The following is a 27,254-nucleotide window of genomic DNA, read 5'->3' as shown; positions in this document are numbered from 1 at the left end:
TCAGAAACAAGGACCCTTGTCCGGTCTGTGCTGTCCTTTGTGCGGGGAGGGCGGGGGACAGTTTGAAAAGGAAGCTTTCTTCCGTGTGCTATAATACACACACAATATGTTGCAACTCCACATGGGAAGGATTTGCCATGGAAGGGGAAACAAAGATCTGGTTGCTTGTTAAAGAGATCAAGCAACTCCTGGACCACTTATTCCATCAAGGTTTCTCTCTGGGTAAGATTTCATATATATCTAACTCCATTACACTCCTGCTATTGTAGGGGGTTGGGCTAAAGGACCTTTGGAGGTCCCTTCCAACTCGATAATTCTATGAACTGCTGGAGACTGTCATTGTTTTCCAGGAAGTTGGAAGATTTTCACGAAGAAAGGATCCATATCGTCGTTTTAGTTTTGCCTGGCTTTGAAGGGTTTCAAAAACAGTGGGGCAAAACAAATTAGTATGTGCTCTGTAGGAAGAGAATTAGAGCTTCCCACCCACCTTTGAAGCATGCTATTAGCTCTTATAGTGAATTTCTACCTAGGAGGAGAGCACTGATCTACTGAAGATCTGGCACAGACAGCACAAGCTGTTCCTAAGCTATATCTCAGAAAATTAATCGGCCCAAATATTTTTTTCTCTCTGCTTTTTTACTCTTCATTTCCTCAGGACTAGGAAAAGACTGTTCAGGTTTCCCCACTCGTTCATTTCTTAACTTGCCCACCACAGATCCCTGCTCTGGCCTAGCTGGTTTCACAAGTGTGCATTTCCATCCCAAAAAAATTTCTCAGACCCATCCATTTCTGATGGTGCCCTCCTCCTGTTTTTTTAATTCCTTCATATGACTATTTGAAAAATGGGGCTGGTAGAAGAATGATATTCAACATTTATATAGCACTTCAGAATGGTCAAAGCACTTTATCTCAGTCATCCTTACACGAGTCGTATTACTCCTGTGTAGAGATGAGAGGCTATAGCTGAGATGAGAGTGTTGTAGCATGGATTATTCCTGGTTCACAGGCATCCCAGTGGGGACAAAACGATTCTCCGGCTAATTCGGGCGGGCATGGTCCAAGGACCCCCAAGTCACCTTCTGATGTCATTTCTGGTAGTACCACATGGAGAAGCAAAACTGCCTTGCCACAATTCCTGGCACAGGGCAAAAACTCCCAAGTCATTCACTTGCCACAAGCTGCTACAAAATCTGAAAGGCTTGTGCATGTCCAACATGCTCAGAATTCATCTCTGGCTCGCAGCCTCGTGGACTGTATCCCAGAGTCTGAGTTTGACCTGGTCCTTTGGCTAGTGGACCTGGCTCTTTCCTTTGGAGTCGGGGGCTCGGGGGAGTCTCCACCACTGGGTTCAGCACCTACATGCTCCTCCTCCTCTGAATGCGACTGATCCTGTTCTGCCTCCTTCTGCCTCATCAGCTCTTCTGCCCGGGCCCGTTCCTACAACAAGAGAGTGAGAAGACCGTATGTGTTGGAAACAGAGGTGCCAGGTCGCCCCCAAGATTGAGGAGGCCAGCCACACGTCGTGTGAAGTCACGCGCATCTCTCAACACCACACAGGCTGGTGCGGCCTTCCATTAGGCTGCGCTGGTTCCCACAGCATCTCTCAACCCCATGCAGGCTGATGTGACCTTATCCCAGGCTGTGCCAGTCCCTGTGGCATCTCCCGATACCACGCAGTGCCGGCGCAGCCTTCCACAACATGCACCGGGCCCCTTTCAAACAAGTATCAAGGGGCCCGAAGACACCTCGGCCTCCTAGAGTTGGTGTGCCTAGTTAGAAAGGCGAAAGGAGTCTTCAAGAGCAGCACTTTGTTAGTTGACGGTCTCCTTGATGAAGGGTTGAGCTAGCTCAATAACATGCATTATGTGTATTTTATATTTATTTTGATGAACCGAATACAGTGGTGCCTCGGGTTACATACGCTTCAGGTTACATACGCTTCAGGTTACAGACTCCGCTAAACCAGAAATAGTGCTTCAGGTTAAGAACTTTGCTTCAGGATAAGAACAGAAATCGGGCTCTGGTGGCACGGTGGCGGTGGGAGGCCCCATTAGCTAAAGTGGTGCTTCAGGTTAAGAACAGTTTCAGGTTAAGAACAGACCTCTGGAATGAATTAAGTACTTAACCCGAGGTACCACTGTAGAGTGAAAGATTATGAATTATGAGAGTGTGTATGAGCCTAACAGTGCTATTTTTTAAAGTTGCTATTTTTTTAAGTTGTCAATATTGTTTATAGATTATAAATGCCATATTGATTTGTTATTCATTTGACTTTTGTTGTAATTGCGATGTTTCTTTTCATTTTCAGTTGCTGTTTTATAGATTGTAATCGTTTTATTGATGATTTGTTAATTATTTTATATGATTTATACTGTATTCGCGATGTTCTATTATGGCTTATCATGTTGTTATTTCTTGTTTGTAAGCCGGTTTGGGATTCATTAGACTGAAAAGCTGCACAGAAACACAATAAATCAAATTTAAAAAGTGGTATTTCCTCCTCCTGAAATCCACAGGGGGTGTGTGTGTGTTAAATTCTACCACTTGCTGCTTGGATGCGCCACATAAGCTAATAATAATAACAATAATATATCATTTGTACCCCGCACATCTGGCTGGGTTTCCCCAGCCACTCTGTTCAGCTTCCAACAAAGATTAAAAATACATTAAAATGTCACACATTAAAAACTTCCCCGAACAAGGCTGCCTTCAGATGTCTTCTAAATGTCAGGTAGTTGTTTATCTCTTTGACATCTGATGGGAGGGTGTTCCACAGGGTGGGTGCCACTACCGAGAAGGCCCTCTGCCTGGTTCCCTGTAGCTTTGCTTCTCGCAGTGAGGGAACCCCCTGAAGGCCCTTGGCACTGGACCTCAGCGTCTGGGCAGAACGATGGGGGTGGAGACGCTCCTTCAGGTATACTGGGTCAAGGCCATTTAGGGCTTTAAAGGTCAACACCAACACTTCACCTCACCCCCAACCCAGCCCCCCATTTTACTTGAGTAGATATGCCTTTGGACAATGCCCATTGGCTCCCTCAACGCTACATCCTCCAGCTCTTCCTTTGCTTTGTGTTACCTGCTCTGCATGCTCCGGGAAGAGGGTGTACCAGAGGGCAATGGCACAGCGCCTCCCACGGGTCACAGCCCACACGCCGTGAGGGTTCTCCCCGCCAGAGCTGAAGGCCACCAGCCTTCCACATTTCGGGCGCACCTCGGCCTGCCAGACAGAAAGAGAAAGAGGGAGACTGGTGTGAATCGACGGCTTTGCCATGAGCCCACCCGTTTCCCCTTCTTCTTGGGGCGCAAACTTGGATGGCAACTTTCTGAGCTGTTGATGGGATCTTGGTCCCCCTGCTCTGGAGCGAATTGCGCCATGCAGGACTGAAGAGGGACAGAAAGGCGAAAGCAACACAGCGATAAGCAGAAGAGCTAGGCATACCAGTCGACAAGGAGTTAATGCCTGTCCCAGGGTGAAATTTGACTGAATTTGCCTTTGACTGCCCAATTTGAATCTGCTGCTGTTGCCAAGGACAGGTTCTGTTGGAGGGGAGGGGGAGGATCCCAGCTACAGCTGTTCTTCCTTCTCAGCCATTCCCTCACCCCCCCAAAAAGCCGTGGGCCCAGACTCACTGTAACAGTCACAGCATCCATCTCAGTGAAAAAGAGGTTCCCCCCCTGGAAGTCATCGTTCAGGTAGAGGATTGCACTGCAGAGAAATGGGAGACAGGCAGAATTATGGGTAGCTGGGATTTGCTCCAAGGTTCTTCGCTCGTCTTTAAGAGCCAGGTTGGGCATGAACGTTGCCACAGAGACTGGCACCGCTCGGGTGAGGATTTGTGTTGTTACACGTGTCCGCTTGACTGGCATTTGCAACGTCAACAAAACCCCAGAGCACGTTCTTTAGCTCTTTCCGAAATGTTTGCTGGGCTGTTGTTTTAAACCGAAGCAAAGAACATCGAGCCGACACAAAATGTAAAAGGCAGCCATGTCGGCCCATAAGCATAGCTGTCAAGCGTCCCTTATTTGGTGGGACAGTCCCTTATCCCAGCGCCATGTCCCGCTGCTGTCCCTTATTGATGATGTCCCTTAAATAAGCTACTGAAGGTAATGGGGCCCTTTCTATGTCCAGCTGTCCTTTGTCAACAACAAATAGTTGCTGTTTTTTTGTGTTGAATATATGCTATATGGTAATTTATGGACCTAATAGGTATCTAAAGCCATTTGTACACAACAAAATATGTATTTTATCAAAGTAATTGTTGATCCCTTATTTTGGCTGCTGATCCCTTATTTTCAAATCTGTAAGTTGACAGCTATGCCCATAAGAAACCTTTTGAAATTCATTATGAAGACAGTGCTTTTTCCTAGACCATCTAAAATGTCAACCAAACCACCAAAATGGCACAAAAGGGTGTGCAAGCTTTTGGGTTCTTCAGGGCCTCATTTGAGCACCTGAAAACACCTCCCATTAACACTCTTTCAAGATGCAAAGTCCCAACTTTACCACCACCCATCTTTTTTTCTTCTTCCCCCTGCTTGCTTTGTTTATCATCTAGCCTGGGGTTTCCCAAACTTGGGTCTCCAGCTGTTTTTGGACTACAATTCCCATCATCCCTGACCGCTGGTCCTGCTAGCTAGGGATGATGGGAGTTGTGGTCCAAAAACAGCTGGAGACCCAAGTTTAGGAAACCCTGATCTAGCCTGATGAACATGTCCTCAAAAGCTTACACACTGTTTTGCGACATTTTGGATGGCTTAATAAATATATCGCCTTCATCTGGATTGTGTATAAATGAACATACATGTGGCTCTTTAAAAGACATTATATATATATATATATATATATATATATATATATATATATATATATCAGTTTCCCCCCACCATGTCTCACCTATAGTCTCTGTATATGTAAGCAGGAGGCTCCCTCCAACATGTGCTGCCCTCGGGGTCCAAGAGACAATTGTCAGCATGGACTGGGTGGCTGAGGTCCATACGACTTTCCTGCTCTCCTAAACAACACCAATGAAAACCATAAAATGCCTTGTTTCTGACACCAGGAGAAAATGTTGAAGAATGCAAGGAAAAATGTTGGAGGGGAATAGACACATCCTGTTGGGAAGGACAGGATGAAATAATTAAGTTAAATAAATTAAGGACAGGATGAAATAATTAAGTTAAATAAATTAAGGACAGGATGAAATAATTAAGTTAAATAAATAATTAAGTGTAATGAAATAAATAAATATAATGAAATAAATGTTCATAAAATATTTGATATCTGCCATCCCAGCATTTTTATTTAATAATAATAATAGCAATAATTTATTATTTATACCCAACCCATCCATCTGGGTTTCGCCAGCCACTCTGGGCTGCTCCCAACAGAATATTAAAAACACAATAAAACATCAAACATTAAAAACTTCCCTAAACAGGGTTGCCTTCAGATGTCTTCTAAAAGTCAGATAGTTGTTTACTTCTTTGACATCTGATGGGATGGTGTTCCACAGGGCGGGCGTCACTACCGAGAAGGCCCTCTGCCTGGTTCCCTGTAACCTCACCTCTCGCAGTGAGGGAACCGCCAGAAGGCCCTCAGATTGTATTTTATAGTTAGCATGCATTGATAATTAGGCTCCGAACCAACTACTCATGGGCAACTAGTCACATATAACAAGACTACTTCATGTATGTGGAATGCTGGATTGCGACAAGTATATTTGAGGGAGTTCAGCTGATGACATTTCATGTTCAATACTCCTGATAATTTGTATTTTGGAGCATGCAACTCTAGAATCTCAGTGGGTTAGAGTGTGGTGCTGATAAGGCCACGGTTGCAGGTTCAATCCCCATATGGGACCACTACATATTCCTGGATTGCAGGGGGCTTGGACTAGATGATTCTCAGTGTCCCTTTCAATACTACAATTCTATGAATTTTGGTGTGAATTTTGCAAACAGAAAAAAATTTGAAACTTTGGCATATGTTGAATATTCACAAATGTAAGATTCAGTGCTGATGTTCACTCCTTATTAGATGATAGTAGCATAGCCAAGGCTTTTACTCTGCCTTTCAAATGAATTGTTTGCATGGTGTTATGTACTGAGTTGAATAGGATCCAAAAGGCAGCAGTCTGATTGGTCCTAGAAAAATAGGATCCAAAATGCAGCAGTCTGATTGGTCCTAGAACAATAGGATTCAGAATGCAGAAGCATGATTGGTCCTAGAACAATGCAGCAGTCTGATTGGTCCTAGAACAATGCAGCAGTCTGATTGGTCTGCAGGAGCCATCCAATCCAGCTCCAGGTGGAAGTGAATCCACAACCTGATTGGCCTACTGAAGAATCCCAGAATTAGCCAATCACATGCGGCCCATTGTGTAAATAATGTATATAAAGCAGATATTTTGGGAAAACTTTCATTCCTCACTACTATGAGCTGAATAAAGAGCATGAAATCCACACTTGACTCCGAGTATATTCCACATCACTTCTATTAATTGTTTGTTTTGAAGCAGTAAATTTATCAGCAGGCCGTATTTCCAACTAACAATGTAGAAAGGCTCTTGTTCAGTGTGGAACATTGTGCCGATGAGAAGAGGCAAAGTTCCTTACCCTCGGCAGCCGTGCGACACACAAGATGTGTGAATGAAAAATAGAGGTCTTTGCCAGGGGTGAAATAGGATTCCACAATTTTCCGGGATTTCTCACTGGCTTGCAAGAGAAGCTTAGCATCCCTCCAGTTCACAGTGCTCTCCTCAGCCAGCTAGAAGACAAAAAGCCATTGCAGAAACCCTCACTTATGGAAGTGTCCTTAATTCGCGTGAAGCACACGTGTGAAAGAGAAGAAAGGATGCGGACAACAATTGCCAGAATATGCAGCAGTTTCCTTAGCAAAATGCAGGAGAGGGGGCTTCTGCACATGTAACAATTGGGGGGGAATGAAAGTTGGTGCAGCTTTTCTTGTTTGTTAGAGCTGCCAGGGTAATATGTGTTTACCTTTCAAAGCATCAGTGAAGTGAGAGAAGGAAACGCTATGGCTGTTTATTCCCTGGTCCCCTTGGCTGCTTTTCCTTGCCTGCATCAAGGTATGTGTTGCATGGCAATCTGCACCTGCCCAAATTCCTGCATCTGGCCAACTCTCCATAGCACAGGAGGCTCTGTCCTCTATTGCAATGGGGCACCCGCCATGACTGCAGAGGAGGAAGCATGGAGGAAGGGGTCTCTCACTGGTGGAGTTCAAGAAATGGGGCCTGAAGCGGAAATGCTCATAGCACATTTTCTTTTCTTGTGATTTTGGCATTTATGCCAGAAGACAATTATTGGAGGCCTTGCAACTCAATAGGCTCAATTCTATGCTACCGACGGTTCAGGACCTGCTCTCGGACAGGAACGATCAAATTACTTTAATAGTGGCTGAATTTTTGAGTGCTGTCCATGTAGAAAGACTGGGCCAGTATAAAGAGATTTAGTCGTTCTTAATTGATTGGTGATGTGGTAGTGTCGTACTGTATTATTTATGCAAATTGATTTCCTCTGGATTTAAAGATCTGACTGGGACAAACCTTGTTATGCTGAGCTCGTATTTTGCACAGTTTGTATACGGTGTCTGTTTGATAATGTGTGGTTTGCTATGCCTAATAAAGGATATTTGATAAAAAAATGCTCATAAAGACAGAACACAAGCAAGCAAGGGCGGGAGAAAGGAAGAATGCTGGGAATATTCACTGGCATGAGATAATCACATCAGCCTAAGATTGAAACACGCCTTAAGAAACACCTTGGGAAGAAATGCTTGGAGGCCGGGCTCTTTTCCAGGCCTCCTCTATTCCCTCAGCATGCAGTCTACACAATTCTTTTGTATTCCATCTTTTTGTCCTCTTCTCAAATGTTTCACAATAGGATCATCTTCGTCAAGACTCCACCCATGCTCATAATATGGCCTCAGTGTTTTTCTCATGGCTTCCGTTACTCTCACATTTATCATTCCTGATGGTGATGTCTCAAAATACAATCCAGCAATGAAAATCCTTAGATATTTGGGTCCCACCCACCCCACCTGTATGGTCCCTGTAAGGCTTTGTTTTGCAAGCTGGTCTTGGGCAAAATATTTGTCACTTATAGGACAAGCATGTAGTGCACGATACGAGGTCTGCCAACTTGTCAGAAGCTAGAGGACAGCAGTTTCCCCACCAAACTGGGGGTGGGATGAGAGACACATCGTTGCCCACGGAGGAGACTCATTCCTCTTGGAATGATGGGTGGGAGGACCGGGGAAAATGTCACCATATGAATGTATTTAGAAATCACTTTTTAAAAGAAAAGTATAATTTTATCTAGGGACGCGCTGTGAGTTAAACCACAGAGTCTAGGATTTGCCGATCAGAAGGTTGGCGGTTCAAATCCCTGCGACGGGGTGAGCTCCCGTTGCTCGGTCCCTGCTCCTGCCAACCTAACAGCTCGAAAGCACGTCAAAGTGCAAGTAGATAAATAGGTACCAATCCAGCGGGAAGGTAAACGGCATTTTCATGCACTGCTCTGGTTCGCCAGAAGCGGCTTAGTCATGCTGGCCACATGACCCGGAAGCTGTATGCCAGCTCCCTCGGCCAGTAAAGTGAGATGAGCGCTGCAACCCCAGAGTCGTCCTTGACTGGACCTAATGGTCAGGGGTCCCTTTACCTTTATAATCTTATCTGCAGGCACATTGAAATGTTATGATCCTTAGCAGCAGCAAGACTAATAATGAGATGGTTCTTGGGTGGTACGAAGGAGGAGAGGTATATGGGATATAGCTCAGCTGGTATAGCCTGATACTCTTGATCTCAGGGTTGTAGGTTTGAAATCCATGTTGGGCAAAAGATTCCTACATTGCAGGGAGTTGGACTAGATCACCCTCGTGGTCCCTTCTGACTTTACAATTCTATGATGGAGAGTATTTTATGGGCTAAGCCTGCGGCATGATGCTGTGTGCAATAATGTTTTTAAATTCCTTGTTTTTAGAATAAACGAGAAAAAAAGCCATTCTTGTGCTTCAAAATCCTGCAGAAACTCTTTGCCAGAGAACATGAATAAACGCATACATCACAGGCTATGAAGGCTACATAAAGGCAAAACTATACATTACATGCAAATTCATTTCAGAGAACCCAGTGGCTTTTTTTTTTTTGGAAGGCAAAGCAGCTTCAGGAAGAGATTGTTTGGAGAGAAGCAGCACGTCTGTGTGTGCTGAGCCCTTTCTGCGCCAACCACTTCTTTGCTAAAAATCACACACCCCAAGCCGTTTGTCTCACAGGGGGCCTCACATACATGTTTGTATACACACATCTGAAACCCTGTAGGGGAAAATAATCCTTACAGGAATGTTTTGATCTGGAGTAGAGAAGCACTGGGTCAAGGAAAAGGTTAAACACTCCCTTGCCACTTCTCAGATGAAAATTTCTCCCTCCTGAAATTTTTTTTACCTTAGAACAGGGGTGCCCAAACTTTTTTCAAAGAGGGCCAGATTTGATGAAGTGAACATGTGTGAGGGCTGACCAAAGTTGTTGAGGACATACCGTATTTTTCGCCCTATAGGACGCACCTAGTTGGGGGGGAAATAAAGGGGAAAAAATTATTTCCCCCCCAGGCATGGGGCTGGGGAAGCCCAAGCTTCCCCCGACCCCGGCCCCCAGAACAGGCTGCTATCCGCAAGCCTTGGGAGCCCGCGGGAACTCCTGCTGGTCTCCCCAGGCTTGCGGATATCTGCCCAAAACCTGCGGCGTGCTGCTCAGCGCGCCCCAGGCTTCGGGCTGCAGGCTGCTGTCCGCAAGCCTTGGGAGCCCGGCGCGACTTCCCGCCGGGCTCCCAAGGCTTGCAGATAGCTTCCTGAAGCCTGAAGAGCAAGAGGGATCAGTGTGCACCGACCCCTCTCGCTCTCCAGGCTTCAGCAAAAGCCTGCATTTGCCCCATAGGACGCACACACATTTCCCCTTCATTTTTGGAGAGGAAAAAGTGTGTCCTATAGGGCGAAAAATACGGTATACTGCCACGGGGGCAGGATTAAATCAACCAGTGGGCCGGATTAGGCCCCTGAAACAGACTTTGGACATGCCTTCCCTAGAAGAAGCAACGGGAATGTTTCACAGTCATTTCCAACCACAGGAGGAGGGAAGTGTGTTTGTACATGCATGTGTCTTTACACATGCATGTCGATAAACACACAGCAAGCAACATTGCCTCACATATAATGTTCAACTCCAATTAAAAATGTACTTGTTTACAACTTCTTTGCTATTTTAACTTGACAGTGTACTCTGGCTTAAAGTTCTCACACCTCTGGTTTCTCTCCAGCTTCAGGGAAGATGCAAAGAAAAAGCCTACATCTAGGAATAGGAGCTTGCCCCTTCTAAAGCCCCCCAGAGTGCCTTCCATCAGCTGCGGCTGGTGGCCCAGCTACGCCCCTATCTCAAGAGGGATTGCCTAAGTACTGTTGTCTATGCTCTGGTAACTTCAAGGTTAGATTACCGCAATGCGTTATACGTAGGGCTACCTCTGAAGACGGTTCAGAAACTTCAGCTAGGGCAGAATTCAGCGGCCAGATTGCTCACCGGAACTAGACGGTCTGAGTCTATTACACCGATCCTGGTCCGACTGCACTGGCTACCGATTAGTTTCTGGGCCCAATTCGAAGTGCTGGTTTTGATCTATAAAGCCTTAAATGGCTCAGCACCACAATGACTCTAGGACCGCTTCTTTCCATATGATCCCACCCAGACCCTGAGTTCACCTTCTGAGGCCATTCTCTGCGAGAGGTCTGGAGGGTGGCAACACAAAAACGGGGCCTTCTCTGCAGTGGCTCCCTGTCTGTGGAATGCTCTCCCCAGGGAAGTTTGCCTGGCACCTTCATTATACACCTTTAGGCTCCAGGCAAAAACGTTCCTCTTTAGCCAGGCCTTTGGTTGACCTGCTTGACATCCTACACCAGGGGTCAGCAAACTTTTTCAGCAGGGGGCCGGTCCACTGTCCCTCAGACCTTGTGGGGGGCCGGACGATATTTTGAAGGGGAAAAATGAACAAATTACTATGCCCCACAAATAACCCAGAGATGCATTTTACATAAAAGGATAACATTCTACTCACGTAAAAATGGGCTGATTCCCGGAACGTCTGCGGGCAATTGGGCCGGATCCGGCCCCTGGGCCTTAGTTTGCCTACCCATGTCCTACACCCTTTTAAAATGTGGCTCTTTTTTGGGGGGGGTGTTATTGGGCCATTGTTTTTATTTTATTTTATTTTATTTATTTTATTTATTATTTTATTTTATTTTATTTTAATATATTGTGATATTTTCTGTGAACCCCCCCGAGACCTCCAGGTATAGGGCAGTATATAAATTCAATTAAAAATAATAATATAGACATTTACCTGCAGAGCCTTTAACACTGTTAATCCTTCAAATTTCTCATGGGGCGTGTGTGGCGAACGCCTGCCGCGATAGCCGCCTTCTGTTCCTCCAGCTGCCTGAAACATTGAGAGACAGTGTGAGGGACGCAGGGTTGCTCTTGCTCCCTCTCCTGCTGCTGGCGGGGGGTGATGCAGAACAGGTCTGGCAGCTCTCCTTACCTTGGCCAGGCGGAGGATGTCCTTGCATTCAGATTCCGTCAGGACTCTGTCCAAGACAACTCTCTGGGAGCCATTGAGCTGCTGGGAGTCCATGGTGATGGTGATTCCCTCGAAAGCAAGGGGTTCTGGGGAAAGGAGATGAGCAAGCCGGTATAGGAATGCAACATGAGGCAATGCTATCCTTCTGCTGTGCCCAAGGGATGTAAATAAATAGGGAGGGAACTGATCTCCTTACAGGGCCTAGTCATTTATGTGTTGCTTCCCAAACGTGTAGGGAGAATACCTGTAAGACCATATAACAGCGGTTATATGGAATAATTTTTTAATATATCTAAAAGACCACTGTAAACAGTTAAAATCATTGGCAGGGATACACTGACACTTGTAATGTGAAATGAACTTTGGTAACGATGGATATGTAACAGATAGATAGCAGTAAAAGATGCAAAATATTTTTCTTTGAATATGGAACCCATGGAGGGAGGGAAGGAGGTCCGAAGGTTTGAAAGAACCTTTTATTTTAATATTTGGAAATGGTTAAAGTAAAAAAAATATAAAATTATGTAAAACCAACGAGCAAGACCACTAGGAGGCTTAAAGACATTCAGGATTTGTCATCCAGATAGATCCTTAGTATACTTTATTCACGTTTAGTACACTAGCAAACAGTGTGTGATTTGCAATCCAGCTATTGCTTATTTTCACCTTGTGAATTTGCCATAACCTTTGGTGTAAGAACCAAATACGTTGACAAATCTTTGTTGATATAGTCAAGGGCTACTACCAATGAACATGCATGGTACAAGACACCAGCCAGACACGTCTCCCATTCCGAGTCAACAGTTTCGGTCCCAGCTGAAAGTAGAGGAGCTGTTGTCCAAAAAGGAGGCAGAAACACGGTGTTCGAATGCTCATCTCTGGCAACACCATTCCCTGGGTCACACAGGCAGGGCAGCCACCGCTGGCCTCACTTTCACTCCCATCTGCTGTGCAGATGGCCAAAGGAACAGCATCAAATCAGAGGAGCGCGTGCCCCTGAGCTGCGCAGAAAGGGGGCAACATGCTCCTTCTGGGAGGGAATGCGCTTTGGCATGGGTACAGCACATGCGCATAAGGCAACCCTGCCGCTGCAAGGCCTGTGCATGAGCAAACACTGCCACCACATGGGTGCTGCCTGGCTCTGCAAAAGCAGCTATGGGCCCAACACAAGTTTGCATGGAGGATGAGGCTGTCAACGGCTTTATGCTCCGTGATGGTTACACGGCCTCTGTAATCAGATGCAGTATGCCTCTGAATACCAACCGCCGAAATCATGAGTGGGAGAGAGCTGTTGTGCTAAAATCCTGCTTCCCAGAGGCATCTTGCTGGCTACTGTGGGGACAGAATGCTGGACTATATGGCAACTGGGAGAGACTTCATCAGGCAAAGTCTTATTCCACCTGCCTTGCCCCACCCTCCAGTCTCTGCTTCTCCATTTGTATTGTATTATTTTATGCACTGTAGCTTGCCTTTGTTTTATTGATTGTAGTTTAGAAATTATTTATTGTAAATGTTAAGAGTGGATTTCAGTTTAATTTTTATTCTAAGGAATGTTGAATGTTACTTATTTGATGTAGGTTGCGTATTTTAAAGTTATGTTTTATTATCACATTTTTGTATTGCATTAGATTGTTGTATGGTGTACATTCTTTGTTTCTTCAGCTTGTAAACCGCCTTGGGTATTGTAAGATAGAAAGACGGTATACAAATTAAAAGTGATGATGATGATGATGATGATGATGAATTGGCTTGATCCAGCAGGGCTGCTCTTAAATATAGTGAATAAGCTCCTAATTCCCTAGTACTTTCCGATTTCTCAGCATATTGCCTCTTAAGCAACCTCCGAGTCAATCTGATTTAGCATGAGTTTGGAAGCTTCAGCACTGGGTCCCTGTCGTTTCACAGAATCATAGAGTTTGGAATCTGTTTCTATCCGTGGGCTGTTAGGCTGCTGAATGGAAAATAATATAGTGCAACTGACTTTCGGGGTTGGTGTGTTTTGCGACAAGCACACAGAGTGCAATGAGACTGAGTGTTTGGGGGGGGGGGAGGCTCGGTTAATTTCATTGTACACAGATTGTACATTGACAATAAAGAATTATTATGATTATTATGATTATTATTATGAATATTATGATGATTATTATTATTGACCACAAGGGTCCTCTAGTCTAACTCTCTGCAATGCAGGAATCTTTTTGCCCAACATGGGGCTCAAACCCAGGACCCAGAGATTAAGAATCTCACACTCTACCAACTGAGATATCCTTTGCACAATTTACATATTTATAAAAGAAAGGATCATGAAACAAAATGGTATTTCAAACCCGGGGTAAATCCTTAAAACGTAAAGCTTCACCTAATTCACCAAAGCCAATTTAATTCAGAGCCAACTTAATTCAAGCGATAAAAAACACCCCACCCTGTGCTGCAAGCACGGCTTCAGACAAAGTTAGTTGTTTTTCACTGGGAGCAGAAATGCCGAATTAAGATAAAACCAGTGGGTTGTTCAAAATTCTTCAGCGCTCTTCCAAAGGCTACAAGGCTCAATCTAAAACTTGAGCAGGAGTCTCAACAATATTTTTTTGCTAGCGTTATAAGCAAACCCAAACTTTCATTTTGCCAGGACCTCCCTCCCCTTCTAAAGCTCTAAACTTGGAGTCTGCAGGGGGAGAGGAAGAGGGAAAACAAGGCCCCACCTCCCACAATTTGGAACAGGACTGCGGGGAGAGGCTTGCTTCAAGCCCTGCACCTTCGTCTCCCCTCTCGTTCGCAGAGAGAGGTGGCAACTTTCTATGTTTCCTTACCTCTGCCTAGCAAGCACAGAGCCAAAACAAATCCGCTCCACTTCCTCGTGGGGAGGAGTTGCGGTGGACCACGTGGCCACCCACTCTCCCCCGGGGGCAGGGGACGTAGTCCCGCTTTGTCCGGGGGATCCTGGCCACGTCAGTGCCCAGTCAGCCAATCCGCTGGCTGGGGGGGTGTGGCCAGGACCATTTAAGCAGAGGCGCGAACCAGAGGGCTTCCTCTTTGGCTCGCTTCCTCAATCACCCTCCCTCCCTCCCTATTTTGCAGGTTTTAGTTATTGGCCTTGCTATGGACCTTGGTTGGTTGCCATTGAGGGGCCTGGTAGGCATTTTTCCAATTGGCAAATTGGCACAGGCCATTTGGTTTTCGCCTACCTCGTAGCAATGGTCACAACTTTGCTAGGGTTGCGGTTAGGCATTGTTTGACCTTGTGGTGGGGGAGGTGAGGTGTGATGACCATCACCTGCCCCTCCAAGCTTAAGGGTATTCCGTTAAAGGAATCCGGGGGTGTTGATCTTGTCCGAAGCCCGGGGTGGGGCTAGGGCCATGACACAACCTTGATGGGAGCACCAGGGGGAGCTTGAGTTGGTATGCATCGATGGGGCTCCCCCTTCCGGTGGTTGACCCTTACTGGATTCCCTGCATGACGGGCAGGAGTCAGATATAGTCAGGTCCATTCAGTGCCTAAGCCAATACTGCTCACATTCTGTAATCAATAAAGTTGTGGCCAAAATTTGCCCAATAACATTAACCTAATATCTGTGTCCTTGTGTGTGCTATTTCTCAACTATGGGGGTCTCGACACGCAAATCCCAGGCTTCAGCTAAACTTAGGAGGTGGAGAAGGGGCAGAGTTGGTTCCTTCTTCTCTTTAGCTCCAAGTTCAGAGGAAGATTCAGGCTCATCTCACTCACCAATGCCCAACTCCCCTCAAACCACCACAGGGAGTCGGTGGGGATGACCAAGTCTTCTTGCCTATTCAGCCTTTCCTCCCTGCATGTCAGGTCGTTTTCTGGTACTCACCTCTTGGCTCCTGCTGTCCCATATCTGGGGCTTTCAGCCTTTGCTTCTCCTGATCTTCTCTTGGATTAACAAACAAACACAAAAAAGGCCATCAACTGCAGAAATGGAGGACATGAGACTCTCCCCTATTAAAAAGTTCGGCAAAAAAGCAAAGGCTACAACTTAATATTGCTCCCCCTCAGCCCAGCCTCTCTACCTTCTGGTGCTTACTTGTGTTTTTCCTTCATGCTTTCAGGAATCAATTCCTCTGGAGTCCACGAATCCTAAAGAAATAAAGGCACAGACTCATGTTACACAAGATTTTTTCCATGCTGTGGCAGAACCCTCACCTCCTTCTACATATTGCAGTATAAAGTTCCTGCTCCCTCACCATGGTATGTGCACACATTCTCTGCCTCCCAGCTAGTTCATGCTACAGCTGTGGCTCCCAAGCTTTCTTCTCTGGGCCACACTTTCAGAATAAAAATTTACCAGCACCACACCAATTTTTCATTGATAATAAATACACTGGAGCCCAGGAAGAGACGCTCCAGAGCGGTGCTCGATTTATAACACAGAATACAACTACTTTATAATGTCATCATCATCAATCTTACGGTCCAGAGACCCAACAAATCGTTACAAAGCAATACACAATTCATACAGCCTACCTCCAGTTTAAACAAGCATTTTGTTCAGAATATAGGGATCATTGGTTCTTGCAACCACCAACAAAAACTTTGCCACTGCTAATGTTCTAGCGTTTGTCCGGTCTTCCAATAGGAACCTGACATAGTGAGCCTCTGATTTTCCTGGGAAAGGTAAATATCAGTTCAGCCCTGGCTTGCTCATATTTTGCATAGTGCAACAAAATATGCTTTATGGAATCGATGTCTTGAGCACACGAGCAAAGTCTGTCCTGGTAGGGAACTCCTCACAACCTACCATCCAACACTGCAGAAGGAAAGACGTTTAGTCTGGTTTGGTGAAAAGCCTTCGGTAGTTTGGTACTGTCAGGTTTTTATGTTTTTTTAAATAAATATTTATTCAAGATTTTCTTAATACAATAAAGAAAAAACAAACAAAATAACACATACTTTAACAATAACCATACTTTCTTCACTTCTTTGGACTTCCTCACATCTCTCGTTCCTGTCAGGTTTTTAATGTAAGATGTTAACTTAAAGACATGCCCATATTGTTCTCCTACTGCCAGCGGACTACAGACTGCGTGTGATTGAGATCGCAAGTCACTGTGTGCATTATCCCATAATCTTTGCTTTAACGTCTTTAGGGCGCCTTGATAACCCAGGTAATACAGTTGGGGGGGGGGTGACAGACCAATAGAGATGGCTTTTGTAGCCATGGTTTTCTGCCATTTGCTGACAAATTCCTCATTGGTCAGGTGTTGGTACAAACCCTTCCCTAGATCAAACACTGAAATCCTGAGCCAATGTAATCATGGGACATTCAGAAAGTATAAAGGAATGCAGCTACAGAAGAACTTGAATCGTTCCCAAAATGTAATTATGAACGAGCCTCTTACACATGTACCTTAAGTGTGTATACCAACTCATTGAGATGTGTCAGCTTGCTTTTGCCAGATAATTTTGATTATATGATGTTTACTTTGAAACAAAAAACTTTCATCTCCTCATCAGTGCAAAGAAGCCTTACTCTTTTATGATGTGTCAGATTTGTCAGTGTTGAAAATCCCTGTTCGCGCCATCACCTTCCCCAATGGAAAGGGTAGTCCGGTAGAGGACTCCGGGGGGCGTTGCCTTGTCCGAAACCTAGGGAGGTAAGGGCCCCCAGCACGCCCCCGAGCGGTGACACCCGTGGGATCCTAGTTGGCGTACTTCAACAGGACTCCCACGGCTTGTGGACAACCCTTCCTGGTCCCCATGCCGGGTAGTCGATAGGAGCCAATGCCTAAGGCCAATACCTTCCAATTCTGTAATCAATAAAGTTGTGGCCTTTTTATGCCCATTAACCTTAAACAATGTGTCCAGTGTCTTCATTTCTCATGGGGGGAGGGGACTTGCCACGCAACAATATATCGTGGAGAACAGTAGTTTAGCCAATGCTCCTGAACAGAGGCGGGGATACGGTTTCTGTTTATCTATCCAAAACAATTGCTATGCTATGCTATGCTATGCTATATTATACTATACAGGCCTCAGTCCTGTATACCTGAAGGAGTCTCCACCCCCATCATCCAGCCCGGAAACTGAGGAGGACCTTCTGGCAGTTTCCTCGCTGTGAGGTGAGGTTACAGGGAACCAGGCAGAGGGCCTTCTCGGTAGTGGCACCCACCCTGTGGAACACCCTCCTACCAGATGTCGAAGAGAATAATAACTACCAGACTTTTAGAAGACATCTGAAGACAGCCCTGTTTAGGGAAGTTTTTAATGTCTGACACTGTATTGTTTTTAATATTAGGTTGGAAGCCACCCAGAGTGGCTGGGGAAACCCAGCCAGATGGGCGGGGTATAAATAATGAATTATTATTATTATTATTATTATTATTATTATTATTATTATTATTATTATTATTATTATTATTATTTACACTACACTAATGTTTCAATGTTTATTTGATTGTCCTTGAATATTCTGGCTACACTTGCCTTCCTTTCAGGCAAAACCAGCGTGGCACGCCACATTCTTTGAAAATCACCGAACCACAGGGATCTTTTTGGAGCCACATCAAGTGAGAAGCCTGACCAAAGGTGTACTTTGTGTCAGGGAGGTAAGCAGTCGATTCCTTTATTTAAACAGTCCTCGCCCTCCTGGCTTTGGGAACTCACTGTGCTCAACTGGAAGCAGCCATCTTGAAGTCCATACTTTTCTCCCTGCTCATCACTTATTTCAGGCACCAAGGCAGGAAGTGTGTGTGGGGGGGAATGGTCCGCTCTCATATATTAATTTGTCAAGTACATGTCCATAGATGAAAAAGCAGACTGCAGCTACTTACAGGGTCATTAAAAGTTTCCCCAAGGTGCTCCACTGCATAGTAAATTAGTTTCTTCTCCATAAGAGACCTCTCCACATAGTGGCGGATATTCTGTGAAAGAAATAAAGATATTAAAGCCAGGCATTTTAAAAAAGTACTACAAAATGGCTCCCGCTTTTTTGCTTAAAAACAACAACAACAAACTCTGACAGTAAATCTGCACAGCTATCTGTCCCATGTGCCTTAAGGTCACTTGGGTGATTTTCATGAGAGAGTTGGGAATCCTTAACTCTCTCTGGATTATGCCCAGTGTGCAAAATATTTTGTTCTCATTGATGTGGTGCTTGCTTCCAGATGGAAGAAATGTTTACTGGTACCTCTCTGGCTGCAACGGGCACATCTCCCAGCTCTGCTTGGTATTGCTTCAGTTTCTCCAGCAACGCCCCGTCTGATGGATAGAACTGCAAATAGGTAGCTGCACATTCGGCGGCGAGGGCCCAATTCCCAGCTGAAAACGAGAAGATGGACTCAAGTTACAATGGCTCCGACTACCATTCCATCCATGCTCCACCCCACTCTTGTCCTGGGCACGTTCCCACTCAGCACAGCATCCCCGGCTTACTTCTTTCATAGGCAAACTGCAGCAAATCAAAATGAGACGGGATGAAGTCTTCTGCGGAAGACACCCTCCCGGGCTTGGTGGCAATGTCAAGGACGCACTTCTGCCTGCACTTGAGGACCTGGATGTAGTGAGCTGGAAGAAGGCAGAAAGAGAAGGAGAAATAGAAATAGAGAATACATGCCCCCAGAGTAACAGCTGGACTGTCAATTCTTTGGCGACCAGCCTCTTTATGGTCCAGCTCTCACTTCCATACATCACTACTGGGAAAACCATAGCTTGAACTATACGGACCTTTGTTGGCAAGGTGATGTCTCTGCTTTTTAAGATGCTGTCTAGGTTTGCCATCGCTTTTCTCCCAAGAAGCAGGCGTCTTTTAATTTCGTGGCTGCTGTCACCATCTGCAGTGATCATGGAGCCCAAGAAAGTAAAATCTCTCACTGCCTCCATTTCTTCCTCTTCTGTTTGCCAGGAGGGTTACAATACCCTCAAGAAACCCACGGCCTTTACCCGTGTGTCGGATTTCAAGGCCTGTATCCTGGAAACCAGATGGCTAACTCTCCACGATGACCTGACGTGCCTTTTGCTCGACCCCCTCCCTCTTTTCCCTGTTCAGGGAAGTTTTTAATGTGTGACATTTTAATGTATTTTTAATCTTTGTTGGAAGCTGCCCAGAGTGGCTGGGGAAACTCAGCCAGATGGGGGGGTACAAATAATAAATTATTATTATTATTATTATTATTATTATTATTATTATTATTATTATTATTAGAGCAGCACTTGAAAAGCAGAAGGTGCTTATTTAAGGGCTATGGGATGTTTGTTATACCTAGGGAATACATTTTCTATCAAGATAAGGCCCCCAGAAGTCATGAGCTTCGTGGGGGGGGGGGAGGAATACTGCCAATATTCAAAATTTCCCAACCTTTTTTTGTTTCACCACAGTGCAGGAAAGCAACCTAAATGAAAACACACCTGCCCCTTTTCTCTGATGAGGTGAAATAGATGCTTGTGGTGGGGAGGACATTTCAACTGGGAAAACATCGCTGGGAAATGGATAAACCTTCTCTTTCTGTTGCCAGATCCCAACCCAAACACCCCTCTAACTGCTCTTAAAATAACACAGGAAATGTCATTAATGGCTCTCCGCACCACAACTATTTAAACCCTCACCCATTTTTTGTGACTGTTAGGAAAGCATTTGATATTCGTTAAGCATCTGGAGAACATGCCAGCCGGATGGGTGGGTTATATTATTATTATTATTATTATTATTATTATTATTATTATTATTATTATCATCTACAGAGGAGTAAGCATGTGTGCTTGCTTCAAGAGAAAGGCCGCCTCAAACCACAAGCTCTCTCCAGCTCTGAACGTTCAGTGCTCCCTCAGACCTTTGCTGCTACTACCTGCAATGGCTTCGTAGAGGCCAAGCTGTGTCTCCTCCTCCTTTTCCTCATCCTCCTGAGGCCCTTCGCAAAGAGCCCTGCAGTCCTCCAGCGCCAGCAGCCCTTCTTTGAGCGATTCCTCCAGCTTTGTCACCGCCTGCTGGTAGTCATCCGCCTTGTAATGTTGAATTCCAGCTTCGTAGGCCACCTGCAGGTCACAAACCCATCAGTCCCCCAGGACAGCCCAGGTTGTGACTCTCTCATGGGATAGGGATGGAGGGCTGTGGTAGCAGGCCTTTGCAACCAGAGGCTAAGCTCTCAGGGCCAAACCACATGAGGCACGGGAGTTTATGGCTAGATGTATCTTTTAAGTCCTAAAAGCAGCATGTAGGAATGGTAAGAGTTGTCTAATGGTAGAACATTCTTTATGTATGCTACAACAGCAGCAAGAATACTCATCGCAAAGTATTGGAAGACACAAGATCTACCCACCTTGGAAGAATGGCAGATGAAGGTGATAGACTATATGGGACTGGCAGAAATGACTGGCAGAATCCGAGACCAGGGAGAAGAGTCGGTGAAAGAAGATTGGAAGCAATTTAAGGACTATCTTAGGAAACATTGCAAAATTAATGAATGTTAGAATGACGTTGGTTTAGAAATTACGTGGTTCCCAGCTGTAATGGTTAAGTAAAAAGAAAAGAAAGGTTAAAAACTAAATGGAAAATAAGGGAGAGGATTTGCTGAATTAATAATTAGAAATTGGAATACAGAAAGGGGAGGTATGAGGAAGTCGGGGAAGTAAGGTATAAGAAAATAAGGGAATGAAATTATACTTGTTTTTGTTTGTGTTGGTTTGTATTGTTGTTTTGTTTTGTTTTTATATAATTTTTGAAACTTTAATAAATATCTATTAAAAAAAAGAGTTGTCTAATGGGTCTTTAACCCTTCCCTTGTCAGTTTGCATTTCTTAGTGCAGAAAGTATTGATCTGACGTCTAGAGATCTTTCCTATTCTACTTAATTCAAGAGGGTTCTGGAAGCCTCTTTGTGTGAAAGAAACAAGCAGAAGGTTCATGATGTTTGGGTTATACTTTCAGAGAAGCTGAGTCCAGCTGGTTTAAACTGGTTCAGTTATCTCTTCTGTCAAGGTCATGCTGACTATAATAGGCCAGGAGGAGCCTGGGTTTCACTTTCACTTTCTATCTCTTCCTTCCGGTATGGTGTTCTGTATATAGTGTTTATGGTTTAGGCTTATAATAAGTTATTGTAAGTTTCAGTTAAGTCTGCTGCAACTGGATTTCTTATGGACAGTGCCAATCCTCAATGTATAGTCATACCTCAGGTTAAATGTGCTTCAGGTTGAGCATTTTCAAGTTACGCTCTGCGGCGACCCAGACGTAACGGAGCGCATTACTTCTAGGTTTCACCGCTCATGCATGCGCAGATGCTCAAAATGACGTCATGCGCATGCGTGAAAGCGGCAAAACGCAACCTGCCCACACACAGACACGTCTTACATTCTACTCAGGATGCGAACGGGGCTCCGGAACGGATCCCGTTCGCATCCAGAGGTACCACTGTATTGGATTTGTGACCATTATGCTCATTTGCCTTCCGTAGCAGTAAAGCTCTGCTGGATGAAATATTTATTGCCTCTGGTTTAATTTTTGGGAATCCTGCAACGTGTTTAAGTTTTTACTCTGCTAACTATACATTAAGGGTGGTGCTGTGGGTTAAACCACAGAGCCTAGGACTTGCTGATCAGAAGGCTGGCAGTTTGAATCCCCATGACAGGGTGAGCTCCCGTTGCTCGGTCCCAGCTCCTGCCTACCTATCAGTTCGAAAGCACATCAAAGTGCAAGTAGATAAATAGGTACCACTCCAGCGGGAAGGGAAACAGCCTTTCTGTGTGCTGCTCTGGTTCGCCAGAAGCGGCTTAGTCATGCTGGCCACATGACCCGGAAGCTGTACACCGGCTCCCTCGGCCAATAAAGTGAGATGAGCGCCGCAACCTAATGGTCACGACTGGACCTAATGGTCAGGGGTCCCTTTACCTTTACTTAACTATACATTGGAATCTGGATCCATATTGAGAAGAATTCCATGACATCCTTTTGTGCCATTTTCAGCTTACCATCCCCTTTGGAGCCACAGGTAGCACTGTGGGAAGGGAGGCGCACCCCCACCTTCAAACCTTGGGAGGTTTTTAAGCAGAGGTTAGATGGCCATATGTCACATAAGATTTCTTTACCACCCCCAGGCCCCAGTAGGCTCCACAAAGCAGCCCTTCTTAATCTGCCAAGCGACATTCAGTTTCCCAGAAGTCTCTCACCCAGTGTGGCATGGCTTCAAGATCCCGAAAGCTTTCCGCTTTCACCCCCGCCATGCGCCGGTATTTCTCCATGTCCTCACGCATTTGTAGGTGCTGTGGATTGGCCACAAAGAATGTATGAGCTGAGGAAACAGCTTCATCGAGTTTCTTTAGCTGCAGGAACAAAACAGTACCATTTAGAAGTAAAATGAGGGCCACGAGGCCACCATTCTCAGACCAAAGTAGCAGAGAGCGTGGAGAAGCCCATTCTTGGATTTACTAGCACGCACACAAACACACACGCAAAGCAGTGCAAGTTAAAAACATTTGTTAGTTTTTTAATACCTCATAGTATTATCACGAAATTAAAAGATGCCCGCTTCTTGGGAGAAAAGCAATGACAAACCTAGACAGCACCTTAAAAAGCAGAGACATCACCCTGCCGACAAAGGTCCGTATAGTTAAAGTTATGGTTTTCCCAGTAGTGATGTATGGACCACAAAGAAAGCTGGACCACAAAGAAGGCTGATCACCGAAGAATGGATGCTTTTGAATTATGGTGCTGGAGGAGACTCTTGAGAGTCCCATGGACTGCAAGAAGATCAAACCTATCCATTCTGAAGGAAATCAGCCCTGAGTGCTCACTGGAAGGACAGATCCCGAAGCCGAGGCTCCAAGACTTTGGCCACCTCATGAGAAGAGAAGACTCCCTGGAAAAGGCCCTGATGTTGGGAAAGATGGAGGGCAGAAGGAGAAGGGGATGACAGAGGACTAGATGGCTGGACAGTGTTTTCGAAGCTACCAGTATGAGTTTGACCAAACTACGGGAGGCAGTGGAAGACAGGAGGGCCTGGCGTGCTCTGGTCCAGGGCGTCACAAAGAGTCGGACACGACTAAACGATTAAACAACCACAACAACAAGTATTATCAGATGTCAAAAGAGATGTCATAAATTGTAGAGTTGGAAGGGACCCCGAGGGTCATCTAGCCCAACCCTCTGCAATTTAGGAACCTCAGCTAAAGCTTCCCCAACAGATGGACATCCAAACATTGCTTTAAAAACCTCCAGTGAAGAAGAGCCCCCAGCCTCTTGAGGCAGCCCATTCCACTATCGAACAGCTTTTGTTTGTTGTTAAAAGCAAAAAGGGTTTTTGCTTTAAAAACAAAGCCACCCAGCATGCAGACTATGGAAATGTAGGTACCTGAAGGAGTGTCTCCACCCCCATCATCCAGCTCGGACACTGAGGTCTAGCGCCGAGGGCCTTTTGGCAGTTCCCTCACTGCAAGAAGCCAAGTTACAAGGAACCAGGCAGAGGGCCTTCTTGGTAGTGGCACCCACCCTGTGGTACACCCTCCCATCAAATGTCACGGAAACAAACAACTACCTGACTTTTAGAAGACATCTGAAGGCAGCCCTGTTTAGGGAAGTTTTTAATGTTTGATGTTTTATTATGTTTTTAATGTTCTGTTGGGAGCCGCCCAGAGTGGCTGGGAAAACCCAGCCAGATGGGCGGGGTATAAATAATAAAATTATTATTAGTAGTAGTAGTAGTAGTAGTAGCCCTCTCAAATAAACACTTGCCCTCTGTAACACAGGATTTGTGTGTCCATGACTACTTCCCCCTCTCATAATGGTTCTTGACAGAACACCATTTCCCCTGTTTTAAAGCTCTTGTCAACACAATAACTTCAGTACACAATAACTTCAAGATTTGGACAGAGGCCTATTTCAGATTACAAATGATTGGAGTCTGTGAGGGGAAAATATGAGCAGGGGCAGACTTGGGATTCATGGCTCCCTGAGCGAGGTCAACATCTGGTTCCCCCAAGACTTTGGCCACCTCATGAGAAGAGAAGACTCCCTGGAAAAGACCCTGATGTTGGGAAAGATGGAGGGCACAAGGAGAAGGGGACGACAGAGGATGAGATGGTTGGATAGTGTTCTCAAAGCTGCCAGCATGAGTTTGACCAAACTGCGGGAGGCAGTGGAAAACAGGAGGGCCTGGCGTGCTCTGGTCCAGGGGGTCACAAAGAGGCGGACACAACTAAACGACTAAACAACAACGACAACAACAACAAGTATTATCAGATGTCAAAAGAGATGTCATAGAATTGTAGAGTTGGAAGGGACCCCGAGGGTCATCTAGCCCAACCCCCTGCAATTTAGGAACCTCAGCTGAGCGAGGCCAACATTTGGTGCCCCCAAATGAATCTTCTCGGTGTTGTGCCCTCTTGGCTCAGCGCCCTGTGCGGAGCAACCATCCGCGATACCCTAAATCCCTCAATAAGTGAATGGCAAATAAGATTTTGTGAATATATAGACTTAGCAAGACGTACAGCAGTGGTAAGAGGCAAATCAGACCAGAAACTGATAGAGGAGTGGACTTGCGTAAAGGAACACACAAAAAAAATTGTTCTAGTATTAATATATCAATATGCAATGAATGAAACTTATAGAGTAAAAAATTGAGAAGAAATGGGTATAAGATGAGATAGTCAAAAATAATATTGATAACACAGTGAAAAGAAGAAAAGAAACAATGGAAGCCACATATAGGTGGAGGAAAGTCAAAATTTATGTCTGTATGTTTAGTTTGTATGTTTGTTTTCTTTTTTTGTAATCTAAGTTGAGAGGTGTATGTATCAATGTATAATAAGTTTGTTTAGTGTTCTGCTTTGTGTTTGTAAGTATTGCATTTATCCATAAAAGTTCTTTTAAAAGAAAAAGAAAAAGGAAAAAAAATCTGGCACGGATACAAGCATTGCCAGCCCAATGCATTTTGTTGCTAGAGGTGCCTATGCAGCCCAGTCCATATGCAGAACCCTACAGAGTCAGCAGCATCATTCTCATGCTAGCGACTGCGCAGCATCCTCTACCATCACACCTGAGGGAAGAAGGCGAGTTGAGGCAGGGAAGGGCAGGCTGTTTGGCACACCAAGCTCTGCCAGCTGAAGAGAAGAAAGTACCCGTGTCCCAAGGGAAATCACCTCGCTGTGGCTCATGGCAGGGCCAGCCCTGAAGGCACGAGGCACCCAGCACCACTCACTTGGTACAGCATGAGACTCTTCCTCTCAGGGCCGCAGGTTCAAGCACCACATTGGGCAAAAGGTTTCTGCACTGCAGGAGGTTGCACTGTGATTCTAAAGCATGTTGCAAGGGGAGGGGGAATCCTGAGTTTTATGCCCATAACCCTGTTTTAGAAGTGCTTGTGTGTAGCAGCTAACTCTGCTCTAAGGCAGCCCAGGCATGGAATGAGAAGGCAGGAGACGTAGAAGAAGAACAAAACGGATAAACAAGGACTTCTGAACTGAGTGCCAAGGACCTGCCAGTTTAAATTGCTTTTGGCCATCTGCACATTTTTATTTTTTTTGCTGAGTAACTTTGCACGGCCTGAATGTTTCTTGACTGCACTAGGCATTTTTCTGCCCATAGAAGAAGACGACACACGGTTGCTCTTAATGTAAAGACCGCAAAGTATGATACGATAAAGGAGATTCTGACTAAACATCAGGAAAACTTTCTGCCAGTGATAGTTCAATAGTGGAACGGTCTCCCCTGGGGTGGTTGTGGACTCTCCGTCCTTGGAGGTTTTCAAGAAGGTTGGCTGGCCATCTGCCATGGATGCTTTAGCAGAGATTCCTGCAACGCAACTCTACAATTCTATAATTCTATAAATTCCCATCATCCCTGACCACTGATGCTGCTAGCTAGGGATGATGGGAGCTGTAGTCCAAAAACAGCTGGAAAGCCCAAGTTTGGGAAAGCGAAAAATAAAGTTTGCCAAGTTTTTAAAGGCAGGCAGGGGGCAGGCGAGGCAGCCACATCAGCAGCCTCTTGGCCCCGTCTTGCCCCTCACCTTGAAGAAGGCGATCTGCAGGTAGTTGTAGGGCTCCCTCTCCTCGAAGTCCTGCCGGATCTCCGCGCTGGCCCGGTGGAGGGAGGGCTGCCCGCCCAGCCGGCGCCCCAGGCACTCCTCCAGGCACTCGGCCCGCTGCAGCACCCGCTCGAAGAAGCCCGTCTCCCAGGGCCGCGAGGGCGGGCGGCCCGCCGAGAAGCCGGCCTGCCACTGGCACGCGCCCTGGCACTCCCGCCGCGCGCCCTGCAGCCCCGAGTAGCTGTGCAGGCAGCGCTGCAGCAGCTCGGCCGCCCGGGGCCAGTCCTGGGCGAAGTAGGCGCGCACCCCGTCGGCGTAGAGCGCGTCGTAGGGCGCCAGGTGGCCGGAGGAGGGCGAGGAGAGGAAGAGGAGGACGGAGAGGAGGAGGAGGAAGGGGACCGAGGAGCGGGGCGAGGAGGAGGAGGAAGGAGGGCGCGAGCGGAGAGCCATGGCAGAGCGCAAAGGAGGAGAAGCAGCCAAGGGGAGAAATTGCAGACGTCGCCCGAGGAGTTGGGGCGAAAGGGGCGGGCAGGAGGCGGCTGGGAAAGGGGCCTGCGCTGCTGGCGGAGGGGGAGAGGAAGGCGGGGAGAAGGGATGCGTAATCCGGAGCTGCTGCCCGAGGCTGGAAATTCCTCCCAGGGGCAGAGGAGGC

At 45.9% G+C, this 27,254-nt stretch overlaps 1 protein-coding gene across 1 annotated transcript; it reads right to left on the bottom strand.

Annotated features, from left to right (window-relative positions):
* Positions 1-860: 860 nt before the first annotated feature.
* P3H3 (prolyl 3-hydroxylase 3) lies at positions 861-27,254 on the bottom strand. Its single transcript, XM_081894074.1, has 15 exons — positions 26,585-27,254; positions 22,749-22,901; positions 20,436-20,622; positions 19,027-19,158; positions 18,782-18,912; positions 18,426-18,515; positions 15,680-15,732; positions 15,470-15,528; positions 11,602-11,726; positions 11,404-11,499; positions 6,616-6,766; positions 4,895-5,012; positions 3,631-3,706; positions 3,077-3,217; positions 861-1,437 (listed from the first exon to the last, which is right to left on the bottom strand). Exons 1-15 carry the CDS (start codon positions 27,050-27,052, stop codon positions 1,219-1,221), a joined length of 2,199 nt encoding a protein of 732 aa, XP_081750200.1. The 5' UTR covers positions 27,053-27,254; the 3' UTR covers positions 861-1,218.

The sequence above is a fragment of the Podarcis melisellensis genome (genome assembly GCF_964234715.1).
Source record: "Podarcis melisellensis genome assembly, chromosome: 17".
NCBI lineage: Eukaryota > Metazoa > Chordata > Lepidosauria > Squamata > Lacertidae > Podarcis > Podarcis melisellensis.
Note: the sequence above shows the minus strand (reverse complement) of the source record. Positions and strands in the feature narration are given on the sequence as shown.